This window comes from Drosophila guanche, unplaced genomic scaffold, assembly GCF_900245975.1.
Source record: "Drosophila guanche unplaced genomic scaffold, DGUA_6, whole genome shotgun sequence".
Lineage (NCBI taxonomy): Eukaryota > Metazoa > Arthropoda > Insecta > Diptera > Drosophilidae > Drosophila > Drosophila guanche.
The window spans coordinates 3,270,274-3,283,849 of record NW_022995747.1 but is presented as its reverse complement, the minus strand read 5'-3'; the positions used below and the strand labels follow the sequence as shown (position 1 = coordinate 3,283,849).

Sequence of the window (13,576 nt, the reverse complement as noted above, 5' to 3'; positions counted from 1 at the left end):
CAAAACGGAGAGCACTGTAGACGGGTCTAGGTAGGCAGATATTTGGCAGTAGGTTTACAGGATTATAGCATGTAAGAGCATTTACTTCTAAGTTGATGGATTGTCGCAATTATTTAAATTAAGTAAACTAAACTAATTATGAGTACAACTTCCCGATGAATTATGAAACAAAACATGAAATGTTCAATGTAAAGAAACGCGTTTAGATATACATACCTACTGTACTTTATATACACACAATTTATGATATTATGATGATTGCAATAAGTGAAACAATAATAGCATACGTAATCCCCCCCTCTCGGTCAGGCCAATCAATAACGATTTACCGATGATGACAGTGGGTGGATGTGTGCTGGCCCCCAAAATATACGTAAATTATACAAAAAAAAGGCTAAGAACTGTTTTAAATTTCACTATTCATGTTCAGTTACAATGTATTATTGTACATGTACTTGACATGTAGTCTACATGGGCGAAGCTTTAAGCGTTATTGGTAGAGCTTTTGTTATTCGGAATGAAACGAACGCTTTGCTCCGCAACGGCCTGAAATTTGAATTGTACGAGAATTATTGTATAGCCCAGAATGGTGACAATTAGCTGTAAGAAAATTGATTACAAGGGGATCTAATAAGAGTTAAATGTTATATTTTAGTACCCCTCCAAAGTTCTTCAGATTGATGTCAAAGAAACCGCCACAAGTGAAGAGCAGTCGGAGGTGTTGCAGCTGCAAGCAGTATTCCCGCAGGCCCATGGATAGTATGGGAAAATTGGTAGCCACAGGCAGGCAACGTATACGATGGAGAGTGCGTGGAAAGCTGTTGTACTGCAAAGGCAAAATATATTTAATGAAGTTAAGCTCAGAATATGGTGGGAATTACTCACAGCATTGATGCAACGCTGACTGAGAGAGCAGGCCACGAGAGGATTGATTAGCAGCAGCATACAGTTTCCGATTCGCACTGTAGAAAGCAGAGATATGTGCATACAGCTGAAGACAGAGCTTAGACAGAGTGTTACCATAGCGACAACAATCATCCGGATTGAATTGGTTGATGTAAGCCCAGTTAAGTACGTGCAGGATGGTGAGACCGTTGAACAGGAACAGAAACATCATGGGCAGCGTAAAGTATCTCTCCAGTTCACCCACCAATCGCCAGACACGGCCGAGTAGCTGCTGATTGCGTCGCAAAGCCACGCACAAAGCCTGCAGCATGTCGCGCTGATTGCAGTCGACCAGCTCCACCTGCAGCTGCCGCAGAGTGTGTCGCAGACGGAGTACCAGCTCATAAACCATCACCACAAACACACAATATTCCAAGCACTTGAGCTGCAACATTATTAGAATGAGCTCAGAGAGAATTTTGTTGGGAAAGGTCACCCAGGGCCCCATGGCCTTTATCGTGAAAGGGGGCATCAAGGCGACCAGCACGACGAGCCACAGGCCGCAGCTGATGGCCAAACGGTAACGAAAACTGTTCGCCCCCGGCTGTCCGCCAAAGCACTGCGAGGCATTATCTATTTTCCTTTCCAGATCTGCAATATCCTCATAGATGTGGCCCAATCGACGGAAGTTGAGCAGCATGTTCAGGTGGTTGGCAATTCCCATGGTGGCGAGCACAAACTTCTGCACTCTGCCCATGGCCTTGGTAAAATCTTCCAGATGAAACTCTCTGATTTCCTCGTTCAAGGCCACCACATTCACATAGGACATGCGTATGACAAAGCCAAGAATTAAGAGTGAATAAAGTGCATAGCCCACTATCAAGTACCGCCTCAGACGTCTATACGTAGCTCTGTCGAAGAAGTTGGGCGGCGGCGTCAGTGCGAACACGGAGAATATTTGCATATAAGGCCGAGCGGCGGACAACAGACAGCGACGACCCTCCATGGCTAAGAACTGAACTCCAACTAAAGTTGTGGCCAATCAGGTAATGTGTGGAACATTTCTTTAATTAGTCAGATAATGTGGGAAGATCTTTATCATCCCAGCAGTGTCTGTTCCATTTCCACATCATAACGCTGGTAATTTCCATTTTCTTTTCAATGCAAATGTGGGTTAAATTGCTCAGCATTGTGTGTGTAGGAGTCCCCCTCTTTAGCTATCCTTTTGCATTGCAATTGCATCTGCATTTCTATCTCCAGTCTTCAGTCCCAACTCCACCTCTTGCTTGTGCTTCAGCTCCATCTCTCGCTTTCAATTGCTCCACTTTCTTACTTCATTTTCCATTTTGTGCACATAATTGCACTTCTTGTGAGCTAAAATGGGCAAACATTACCCACATGCAAAACCCAGGCACTATCCCACCCACACATGGCCCCATTGCTGGGACAAGGCAAATCAAATGAAAACACCCTCAGACCCCATGGCAGGCAGCGGCTAATCCCAGCGCTCGATGGGTCCTCGTTGGGGGTTTGGTGTTTCACTTACCATGCAAGGATGCAACGGCACTGCGACGGTGACGGCGGTGACGGCGGCGGCGGCAAGACATTGACTGGATTAAGTGTCCTTTTTAATTTTTAACTACTTCACCTCATTTTGCACACAGTCAATGTGAGCCGTACTCGTATTCGTTTCGTCCATCTATGGTTTGGGTTGGGGTCGGGGCTGCCCGCTTTTTTGTTTTACTTTGGCTGTGCATGTGGCTCTTTTCGAGTCCTTTTCTTTTAAGCTTGATTAAGCACTTTGTGTAACTCTATGACAGGGACATGCATTTGCATGCTGGACGGATAGGGCGCCGTGCCAATGGCATTTTTAATTTTCTCCAGCTGCATATTCTGATCCAGCACGAAAGTGCACAGAGTGGGTTGGGGTCGTGGTGTGTCTCATTTCACACACACACAAAGACCCTCTGCCTGAAGGACAGAGGAAATAGCTATGCATTAGCATCTGCAGAGTCCAGAGATGTGCCCTTTCAATGTGCACGATTCTCATTTATTATGCACTGCAGGCATGTAACAATGACTTTGGATTATTGTTCCCTACCAGCCGCAACAAACAATTCAACACACAATAAAATTCAATAAAATTAAATAATTTTTAACAAGCCACAGGAAAACGGAAGTCCTTGTCCATGCCACATGCACACACAGCCCAGACCATAATAGGCAATCTCTGGCCGTGGAACACACAGATATTGTAGTCAATATGTGAATAAATATGCGAGTGCGAGTACACTGCCTTTGAATATATAGTTTTTACCATTGACTTTTATCGTTCTTGCTTTAAATGTTGTTGTATATTGTTTAAATTGCATTAAGTCAACAAAAAAAATATCGATATATATTTTATTCGCAAAGGTAAATAAATGCAATATAAAGTCAGTGTGTAAGGGCCGCCGTGTCTGTCTGTCTTTGTCTGTGTGTGTGTGTGTTTCTGCGTGCAATAAACAAATACAATATTATTATTTATGTATTCATGGCCTTTAAACGGATATCCGGAAGGCCATTGCGCATTAAATTGCAATGCAAGCCCATCCATCGCTGCTCAGACTCCAATCCAGAATTTTCCCGGCCAGGCGGCACCCTTCCAAGGCACTCATTGTCATCTCTTCAGGCATCCACAAAAGCGAATCCAATGGCTGTTGCCATGGACACCACGTGTAATGCACATATGCCAGCCCAAACAAGCCTGGAAAACAACAATCAACGAATCGAATGCACTTTTTGTTGAGAACTTAAAGTATTTGCTTACTGTAGGATTTTCTTGGGAATACTTTTATGGCTCTCTGTCTGTCTGGTTTAATGTTGCTAATTAATATATGTACGTATCAATAATCATCTACAACTACAGCTAGCTGAACTCCCGCAAAAAATAAACCCATCTGTGATAAGCTGGCGCCGAGCAACAAACATTTTGTTATCCGTAGGGGAAACACTTGGCCCAAATTCGTTGAAGTTTCAGGAAATATCAATTGACAAGGATAAGCAGCACGGTGGAATGGCATCAGCAGAGGTAGCAGAAGTAGCAGCAACATCCTTGTCTGATAGTATTTTCCGAGTGATTCTCAACTCGGATCTTGGCTTGCGGTTGGTGGTTTCACTTGGTTTGACTTGGCGATGGTGAAGGTTTCAGGTCTCAGGTCTCAGGTCTCAGGTCTCAGGTCTTAGTGCCTGCCATCGCTATCAATATGTAATCAATGCTTTCAAATAACTTTGCCATTCGCAACAAGGCTTTGTTCTGTACAAATCAGAAGATGGAGCATCGAAGAAGCGCGCGCACTTGGAAGCCGAAGCTGGGTGTGAAGCGGTGGGGTAATGGCATCGCCAAAGCCAGATACCAATGGGAAACAATGCAATACTGGAGTCGAGGGCGGGTGAGTGGAGTTAGGATAGGTGCAGGAATCGAGCGTGTGTAGCGGCGTGTGCGGCATGCTCGGGGCGCACAAAAGGGATTTCAATAATACGCGCACAATCTGTGCTGAAAGCTTAAACAATAAAAGTGAAAATTCCACCTAAAGCCGTAGATACAGGGATAAGAATATTATCAGCGTAGGAGTCTATCCATCTGGCTGTTGGCTCCAGGAACTCCATCCGTGAGAGGGTTCCATATCACGCGACCATCTCTGTGCTGCGCTGCGCCTGAAAGGAGCAGGACAATGCGACAAGTGTATCTTCTTCCCTGTTACGAAACGCAGACAATGCAGATTAGCCGGTACACAGATTGAGACTGGGACTGGGACTGGGCCCGGGCACCCACTTGAGACCTCTGGTGCGGACCCGATCCACACAGTACCAGTAGCCAGTCTAGGGCTGAGACAAAAGCACTTGGCCCTGATTTTAATGAATAACAACATGAAGAACAAGTGTGGTTCCGGCCAAGTTAGATGGCAGCGAAGACTGAAAGGCAAGCAAGGCATCCACATCAATTACATTGCGGTTGGCTGCCATTGTCAGGGACACTCGACTGCCAGTAGCACACGTTCTCATATGAATATGAAGCACACACACCCACACATACAGCACACACATACAGCACACACATACAGCACACATACTCACTCGTGTGGAATACATGCATATATCGATGAAAATCAATTTCACTGTCATTTTGGAAATTTCTCAATTGGTTGATGCTGACAACTGAAAGTTCTGTGTTTGTGGCACTGAATTGTCAATATCAGCTCAAGTTGATTTTGTGCCATTATCCCAGCCAAGCAAGCAAGCAACTGTCGGTTCTCCCATACGGTCGTACGGTCTACCTTTCTGACCTCTTCGCCTGCGGCTTATGGGGCAAATTAGTTTTGCCCGATTGCAAATTGTATACCAGGAGCCAGCAGCAGCATGCAGTTGGTGCTCCTTCTACTGGCAGGGCCTAAACGTATAATATATCGTATGTTATGGCTTTATGCTTTTGACATTTTTAAACCCACCCAGTAAGTTGTGCTCCTGCCCATACTCTGCTTACTATAATCAGGCCAAACCTCCTCCCGTCTCACATCCTGTTGATTTATGTTTATGGGCTTGGCAAATATTTGCGCCACTTGAAAAGCATTATGATGATTATTAGCATTGTTTGCCATCGTAGTAAAACTGTCATACGTGTCTGGCTGGGTGTTGCCCAACATTTGCTTGCAATTCAACAATAAAAAAGAAAGAGAGCAGTCAGCAGTCAGCAGTCAGCACTGGTGCCAGCTCCTCCAACTGTAGCTCTAACTGGGTAGCTTTTGCCATATATGTAGCTGTAACGGACCAACGTGAAACGTGACCGACGTGATGTTTATGCGAAAACATTTTTGCCATCATCCGAAATAAGTACGAGATTCGCCCTACCAGTGAAAGCCAGCAGCATTAGCATCTGACAAATAAGAACCCATACAAATATATGTACAGATGTATGTATGATATGTACACATCAAGAGTTCTGGCTTTTGGCAACACAGAAAATTAACTAATCGCAAAACTTAAGCAAATTTTTGAGCTTACCCTTTAAAGCGGAGCTTCTTAAACAACATTCTGTCACTGCCACATGCAGAAGAGATCTGAAAACATTCCCCATAGGGATTGAAACATATAAATATTCTCTCCCACTATAGGCACATACATTTATCATGTACGTACTCGTATATCTGAAGAAAGAGTGCCCAGACAACTGCGTGACAATGTCGGCCCCCGAAGAGTGGCCTGAACAACTTTTTTAACCTCCACGAACTCAACCTAAAAGGCTGAGGCAGCCGCCGCATGGAGCAAAACTTGTCGCGCATATGGCGGCTCCAACAACAATCGCACCCTTGCTGCCGCCATTTTCAATGTAAATATTTAAACAATAATAAGTTGGCGTATAAACGTTGGGAAAACTCCTATGTTGCCAGCACAGGCAAAAGTGTGGCAAACTTTTGTTATCTTTTCACCATGAAAATGGCACGAAATTGAACAGGAAAGCGCTGCCGCTGCCAGGCTGACAGGGTACACAAGGTGCCAGGGGAGTAGATGGAGTCTATGTATGTACATTAGACTGACGGTTGAAAGCATTTGCACGTGCACTAATCAGGAGGGATGGCAGGTATGGAATGCCCATGTCCATGCCCATGCCCATAGGATCTGGCATATCGCATTTCAGTTTTCAATTAGTGTTAATGTCAAATCAACGAACAAAGAACAGGAACCAAAAGGAACTACAACAAAATATTCGTACTATGACTGGTGTGTGGGTGTCCGGACAACGCACCCTTTGCCGCTCAAACAAAGGCTTGTTAGTGCATCAGCAAACAAAGGTGAAACGTATATAAAGTATCGTTGTCTATCCAAACTGTCAGTGCCTAAAAAACACATGTTCTGTCAAATAAAAAATAGTTTACAGACATTTGATGGACGTATGGATGCATATGCACATGATAAATATGAATAATGAAATGGTGGAGGGAAGTGTGAGCTTGAGAACTGCAATATGCGACTTGTTTAAGTAGCTTTTATTGGCCAATAATAAGTCGCACCACCCACAGGGATGACAGGTTATTTTTAACAATTTAATTTTACAATAACTCCCATCCATCAGCGACCTCTCTCTCGCCTTCTTTGGTAGTAAGTTAACTGCTTTATTCATACCATAACTGCTCTATAAATATGATCAGAAAATGCTGGCCCTAACCCAAAAAAAGAGAAGTCATTTGCATAAACGTCAATCATATGCCACGGGTTATGGGTGTGTGTGCTCCACCTTGTTTGTTTCTGCTTCACTGAGTGTACACACATACAATGTACAGTACACAGAAACAGCATATAGCAACACCAACACATATGTACGAACCTCTCCTGAGGGAGTCCTGCCCCAACATATGCTCGATGGCATTGGAAATTCAGCTTCTCGATTTGCGATTTATTTCAAAAATTGAATTTCAGCACTGATTATATTTTTCCTGCTTTTCTTCCCTGTTTGGATTCTGGAGATGGAGATTCTTTGATCAGGGGGTTCTCTTGTTGTTTGCAGAAGATGCTCTCTGGATGCTGCCTGGATGCCAAGGGGTGCATAAATAAGCGCCACTCAATTATGCAGACTGTGGGTTGAAGCCGAACAGCCATAATCCTTTATACCTCTACGTACGTACGTTACTGCGATACGTGTCGATTTGATTTGCTTTGCAATTTACTTTTGAATTATGCTGACAGGAACACACCAACCAACCAACCAACCAACCAACCAACCAACCCATCACACATATGTCCTGGCATGGCGTGGCATCCACATAATATTGCTATTGACAAAACGCTTTATGTTTATGCTAATGGAAGTGGAAGCGCGAGACTTTCGGGTACATAATCGTATGTACTCGTACATCCAACCAATATCGATTTTGATTCGACATTTACCTAGCGACGGACTGCCAATCCAAGTGGCTTGGCTTCAATTTCAAACAGAATCTCTTTTTTTTTTTTTGGGTCTTCTTCATTTGCTGTAAGTTGAGCCCTGCAATTAGCTGCTCGATAAGAAATTTGTTTTCCGCTGCGCACTGCTGCTGCTTTCTTTTTTCCCAGCCATCGTCAGTAGACGGGAATTTAAAACCTTTTTTTCCGATGTCAAACTTTTGGGGTCAATGCAAATATTTCATTTGAAGTGACACGATGCTGTAAATTTGTTTGCGTTTCTCTCCTCGGACGGGGTCTGAGGCGGAGGCTGAGGCTGGTTCGAGTATTTAAACGTGGCCCATTACGTTTTATATTGCCATTTGCCTTTGAGGTTTTGTGTGTTACATTTAATTGCAAATTTCTGTTGAAAAAGTTCCACTCCTGTCCTGTACCGGTTTCTTTTACTCGTTTACATTTTGCTCCCTCATTTCATTTCGTTTCATTTCATTTCGTTTTGGTTTACATTTTCCGTTTGTGCTGCTTCAAATGTTCAACTCATTAAAAAGTAAAAGAAAAACAAAAAAATAAACCTGCCTTGGAGAAGAAGTGAGAAGGTATCTCTGCGGCATCCCCCAATTATTGGTTCTCTTTAAATATGGAAAATACCTGTTGGGAAATTCGCAAATAGTTGGGAGAAGCGAATGTCAGTTAAGTAAATAAATATTTAATGCGCCAAACCACAAATATAAATTGACATTTGATTTGCTTGCTTGATGAGCGCCACCCTCACGACAGGCCAATTATGTGTATTAATTACATTTTTATTGTTGTCCTTTCCACACAGAAATTAATTTAAATTAAGAGGAAACGAGACAGAGTGAACCCAACGAACAGTTGAAAAAATTACTTCGAGTGTAATTAAAAAAAAACTCCAAACAATTATTCAAAAAATATGGAGGGAAAACACTTCACTTCAGTGCATGAACAGTGAACAGCGAACAGTGGACAGCGGAATGGAAATGTCATAAAAAAAATGCATGCCAATGGGATTGTCGATCGAAGGCCGCCCTGATGACGCGGGAATTTGCTCGGCAATTGTAAATCGAAAACGAAATTTTCTTCGGCCACTCAAATTGATGGAAAAATGTCAGCAACAGTTGCGCTGCTGATAGTCGAAAATGGAAATTTTTAACGCATTCACTGCCTTAACTGTGAATCAAATTAAAATGGCGAACGAACTGGAAAATATCAAGTGCTGCGCACAGTCTGCAGTCTTTACATATAGGAGTGCTCGTATGTAGGGTACGCACATTGTACTTCTGATGGCATAATTTCAATTAAGTTCGCAATTGTTGGTCAAGTAAGCATCAGCAGGCACTGCCAGCCCAGTCTGCTGGGCATTCTGCTGGCCAGCGTATCAGGAATCAGCATATTTTTGTTGGCCACGGCTTTAACCGCCTGGCCGCACATAATTAGTGTCATTGGCAGCCAGAGCAAAGCCAGCGAAAAGGTAATTTGGCTGCTCCGCTGCAAAGACAATTGCACTTTTGATAAATTGCGGCATGGCAGCAACAGCTGCTGATCTTATTACCGATGTCGTTAATGAAATATTTCCCAGGCCATTGCTTGTGTATGTGTCAAGTATTAAACAAGTACAGTAGCTAAGGATAACGACTAAAAGATACCCTGGAAGCGGAGTAACTTGGCCTCCTTTATGCCTGTAGCTGTACTCTATAGCTCCACAAATACCGTGTTTAATATGCACTTTGCCTATACGCACTGTCAACGCTGTCCTGCTCCTTCCTCGAGCGAATAAATTTGACTCAATTGACTAAATATTAATTGTTTGCTTTTATTTATTTTCATTTTTCAAGCATCTAAGATAATTGAATTAAGCAACTGTCGAATATTCGTTTGAAACTTTTGTGCTGCCGCCTGCTGCGCACAGCAGCAACTTTTGTGTTGATTGAGTTTCTTCCATTTCCATTTCCGTTTCCGCTGGCCCACTATTATTTTTTGTTAGCATTTTCGCCCACACCTCACTCGGTTCGCTCTTTTGTTGGCTTTGAAGCTTCTTTCTCTCTCTGTCTCGTTGATTTGCAGCTTTTCTCTCTGTGTTTCTTTTTGCTCTTGCGGAAGTGAAGTGAAAAATGCATTGGCTATAAATCGTGGCGTGGCGTGGCGAGGCGAGGCGTTCGTTCGTTCACATTGAATGGGTCGCGCGATTGGGCGCTCATTGGTTAACCCAAATGGCAACAAATTAGAGCTTCAACTGTTTTTGCAGCTTGTTCTAATTCTTCGCCTCGCTGCCCGTTGAAAAATCGAAATCACTCTCGCTGCCGCCAGCGGCTGTGGTTGCGGCAATGGCTCCTCCACCAGCTCCAGTTTCTGCTGCTCCTGCCGGAGGTGGTCCAGAAGTTGGGCCCAGAGACAGGGCAGGCGCCGATGCCGAAGCTGAAGCTGAAGCTGCGGCTGCGGCTGCGGATGGTTTCGCGCTTGAGCTATCATCCGTTTCGCTGCTGTCAACGAAATTAACGCGCTTCTTCTTCTTCTGCTGCTGCTGCTGCTGTTGCGCATCATTAGGCGCCGCTTGTTTGTCTGTCGTCGAGAGTATCGACGTGGGTTTGACAGGCTTTGAGGCTGGCACGGGCGTGGTGGCGGCGGTTGGTTCCACTTTCGCCTCGACGGGCGGTGTAGCGGCCAGTGCGGCGCTTTGCTCCACTTCCATCGCATTCTGGCCATTGTCATTGTCCATGGGATACGCTTCCTGTTGTTCCTGTTGTCCCTGCTCCTGTGACTGCATCTGTTGCAGTTCTTGCTGCTGCTGCTGCTGCTGTTGTTCCTGTTCGGCATAAGACCCATAGTCGTAGTTGGCGGCATTGGCATCGTACTCCTGCCCGGCGTAGCTGCCATCCGGCGCGTACTGGGCAGCATTGGGATCGGCTATGTACTGGCCAGTGGCCTCATCGTATATGTAGCCCGGATAGGCATTGGGATCATAGCCAGCCGAGTACTGTCCGGCCTCGTAGTTGCCGTAATCAATATTGGAGTACTCCTGTTGCATTGCGCCTCCTGCCTCGCCACTTTCAGTCCCACCAGCAGCAGCTGCAGTTGCATCAGTTTCTGTCCCTGCTGCAGCTCCAGCTCCAACCTCTGCACTCGCATCCGTTGCATACTGCTGATAGTCTGTGGGATTTCCGATTTCGCTATAAAGCGGCTCTCCCGTTGCCCCTTGTTGTTGCTGGTGCTGCTGCTGGCTGGTGGAATCGATGCTGGCGTATATGGGCTCGCTGGTCTCGCCGTAACTGCTGGCATCGTATTGGCCATAATCGGTAACCTCTGGCTCCGGCTGCCTCTCCCTCTGCACCTCCTGTTGGTGCTGTTGGTCCGCCAGTTCTTGCGGAGATGTATTGGTTACCAAATTCTCGAAAAATCCCTGCGTTGGTGCTTCTATCGCTGCTTCTGCTGCTGGGGCTGGGGTCGCTGCTGCTGTCGCAGTTCCTGTCAAACGTTCGCCGTAAATGGCATTTTCAATATTCTCAATCGACACTCCGGGCCTAGGGTTCCACGAACTACTGCTGAAGGACGCAGCAGGGGTGGCCGTGTTGCCCCGTTCGTTGTTGCCGCCTGGCGGCGACAATTGATTACCTCTTGCTAGCTGCTCATCAACCGCAGCCGCTGCTTTTGCCAGTGCCGCACGACTGGCTATGACTTCGTCCAGCAAATCGTTGCTGAGGCAAACTTTAGCTCCCACGGATATGCCCTCACCTTCATCGCCGTTCGTATTCGCGCCCTCGCCGGGACGCACGTTTAGTTGGCGTTTGTCTCCGGCCGTGCTGGCTGCACGTCCCATGGATTGTGATGCTGTTGGTGAGGGTGTTGCTCCTGGCTGCCAGGGCTCATCGATTTTCAGCTCACCAAAGTACGCTTCAAAACTGTGTTGCTGCTGCTGCTGCTGCTGCTGAGGCTGTCTCTGGCCTGGCTCATTATGGCCAACGACAGTTGGTGATTTTTCATACTCGACTTTAGTCACGCGTGAATTTGTCCAGGCAGCCATTTCAGGCACCTCCTGCTCGTGATACTGCTCTCGACTCCAGCTCCTACGCATCTCTTGGTCTCTCTGTGTTGCTCCTGCTCGTCCTGCCATTTGCGGTTGCCCACCAACGTCATCGACAGCAGTGGATGCAGCAGCAGCAGCAGTAGTCGTCAGTGGATGTGGATGTGGATGTGGCTGAGGCGGTGCCAGTGGCATCTCCGTTAACGTCATCGAGGAGGACGTCTTTGGCAATTTATCAAATGTCAACGAGGATGTTGCCAGTGTCGAGGATGTGCTGCTCAGTTGCCGCGCACCTTTGTCTTGGCCTGCCAACGAAATGGATGTTGTCGTGGATGCCACTCCATCGTCTGCACGTCCTCCTGCTGCTGCTCCTCCTCCTCCTCCTCCTCGTGCTGCTGGCGATGCTGAAGCCGGTGTGGCCCTGCCACTTACCTCTGCCTGATAATCACCTGTCAGTGCAGCCTGGCTGGCCGTGGCTGCGGCTGTGGCTGCGTTGAAGTGAGTCATGCGCTCCGGCAAATCGGCATTCTCATTATCAAAGGCGCGCAATGTGGCGCGCAGATCGAGCAAGTTTGAGGTGCCAAGTGGAGCGTTACCCGTGGCCCCATACAGCTCTGGATAGTACAGGCCCTGCGGAGTAGCGGGCATAGGGATCGGACCTGGATCAACTGGAGCATTTGGTGCTGCAAACTGGGGCGTTAGCAGCATGCCTCCCCCTGGTGTGGGTGTGGCCATGGCAAGTGTCCATTGTGGAGGCGCAGCTGCAGCAGTTGCCTGGGGTGGCACCAGCACTTGGATGGGCATGCCCGCACCACCACCCGCTGCCGCAACTCCAGCTCCGCCAGCTGCCTGCCCCGTCTGCTGTTGTATGCAACGCAATGTTTGATTCTGGACCAATTTTGCAAAGTACATTTGATATTGCAGCTGCACATGGACATGTCAAAGGGATGCATAGAGAGGGGGATTATTGAGTGACTTTTGCACTGAAGCTCATTGAGGCTTTATGCGTACCTTCATCATCTTAAGCCGTTCGCTGCGTTGCGACATGGCAACGGTTTGCTCATCAATCCGCTCCAGCATGTGGACGAGCTGCTTGTTCCGCTCGTTGCGAATGGTCTGCTCCTCGAGAAACTCCTGGTACTTCTGACGGCTCTTGTGGCGCACAGACTTGTCGCTATGGTAGATGGAAGATGCCAGTTGGCAGTTGTTAGATGCGGTTCGGTTTGGGTTTTGGCACAATATCAGGGAGACTGACAAAAGGCTACTTACAGGTCGCTGCGCTTTTGAAGTATTTTGTCCAACTTGTGCTCCAACTGTTGTCGATTATCCTCACTATGCAAAAGGGAAGAATAGTCAGGGAATATTCAATACATAGAGGGGCATAGTTGAAGGCACACACACACGTGGAAGCTTAGGGTAAAGGCAGACTTCTCAAAGGAGGGGATTGCCTGTGACTTTGCTGCAGGACATATTGTATTCCCCTTTGAGTGGAGTTCTGCTGTAATTACCTGCGTTGCAGCTTCTCCTGCAGCAACTCCACCTGCAGCTTGTAGTTCTCCAGCTCTGCCTGCGGAAACATGGTAATTCTGGATTCTAGATGGAATTATTTGTACACTCTCTGGCCTCGAACCGATACCTTTGGTGGCCACGACTCGACTGTGGCCGTAGCCACACTCTCCCTCATTTGACACAGTTCGTTGGGCATACCATAAATGCGACAGTGTGGATTCTATTTTT

At 46.4% G+C, this 13,576-nt stretch overlaps 2 protein-coding genes across 2 annotated transcripts; both read right to left on the bottom strand.

The window, feature by feature from the left end:
- Positions 1-483: 483 nt before the first annotated feature.
- Positions 484-2,492, bottom strand: LOC117583164 (putative gustatory receptor 98b). Its single transcript, XM_034271359.1, has 5 exons — positions 2,432-2,492; positions 1,021-1,911; positions 886-962; positions 659-826; positions 484-600 (listed from the first exon to the last, which is right to left on the bottom strand). Exons 1-5 carry the CDS (start codon positions 2,490-2,492, stop codon positions 484-486), a joined length of 1,314 nt encoding a protein of 437 aa, XP_034127250.1.
- Positions 2,493-9,649: 7,157 nt separating this feature from the next.
- On the bottom strand, positions 9,650-13,486 carry LOC117583503 (ecdysone-induced protein 74EF). The gene is made up of 4 exons (XM_034271845.1): positions 13,348-13,486; positions 13,109-13,171; positions 12,851-13,013; positions 9,650-12,763 (listed from the first exon to the last, which is right to left on the bottom strand). Exons 1-4 carry the CDS (start codon positions 13,416-13,418, stop codon positions 10,073-10,075), a joined length of 2,988 nt encoding a protein of 995 aa, XP_034127736.1. The 5' UTR covers positions 13,419-13,486; the 3' UTR covers positions 9,650-10,072.
- Positions 13,487-13,576: the final 90 nt, after the last annotated feature.

Coding starts and splice junctions, on each gene's coding strand:
- LOC117583164 (XM_034271359.1), bottom strand. CDS start 2,492: ATGTCTTGCCGCCGCCGCCGTCACCGCCGTCACCGTCGCAGTGCCGTT. Junction 827..885: donor GTCAGCGTTGCATCAATGCT/GTGAGTAATTCC, acceptor TTGCCTTTGCAG/TACAACAGCTTTCCACGCAC. Junction 601..658: donor ATCTGAAGAACTTTGGAGGG/GTACTAAAATAT, acceptor ATTTTCTTACAG/CTAATTGTCACCATTCTGGG.
- LOC117583503 (XM_034271845.1), bottom strand. CDS start 13,418: ATGTTTCCGCAGGCAGAGCTGGAGAACTACAAGCTGCAGGTGGAGTTG. Junction 13,172..13,347: donor CAGGAGAAGCTGCAACGCAG/GTAATTACAGCA, acceptor CCTTTTGCATAG/TGAGGATAATCGACAACAGT. Junction 13,014..13,108: donor CTTCAAAAGCGCAGCGACCT/GTAAGTAGCCTT, acceptor CATCTACCATAG/CGACAAGTCTGTGCGCCACA.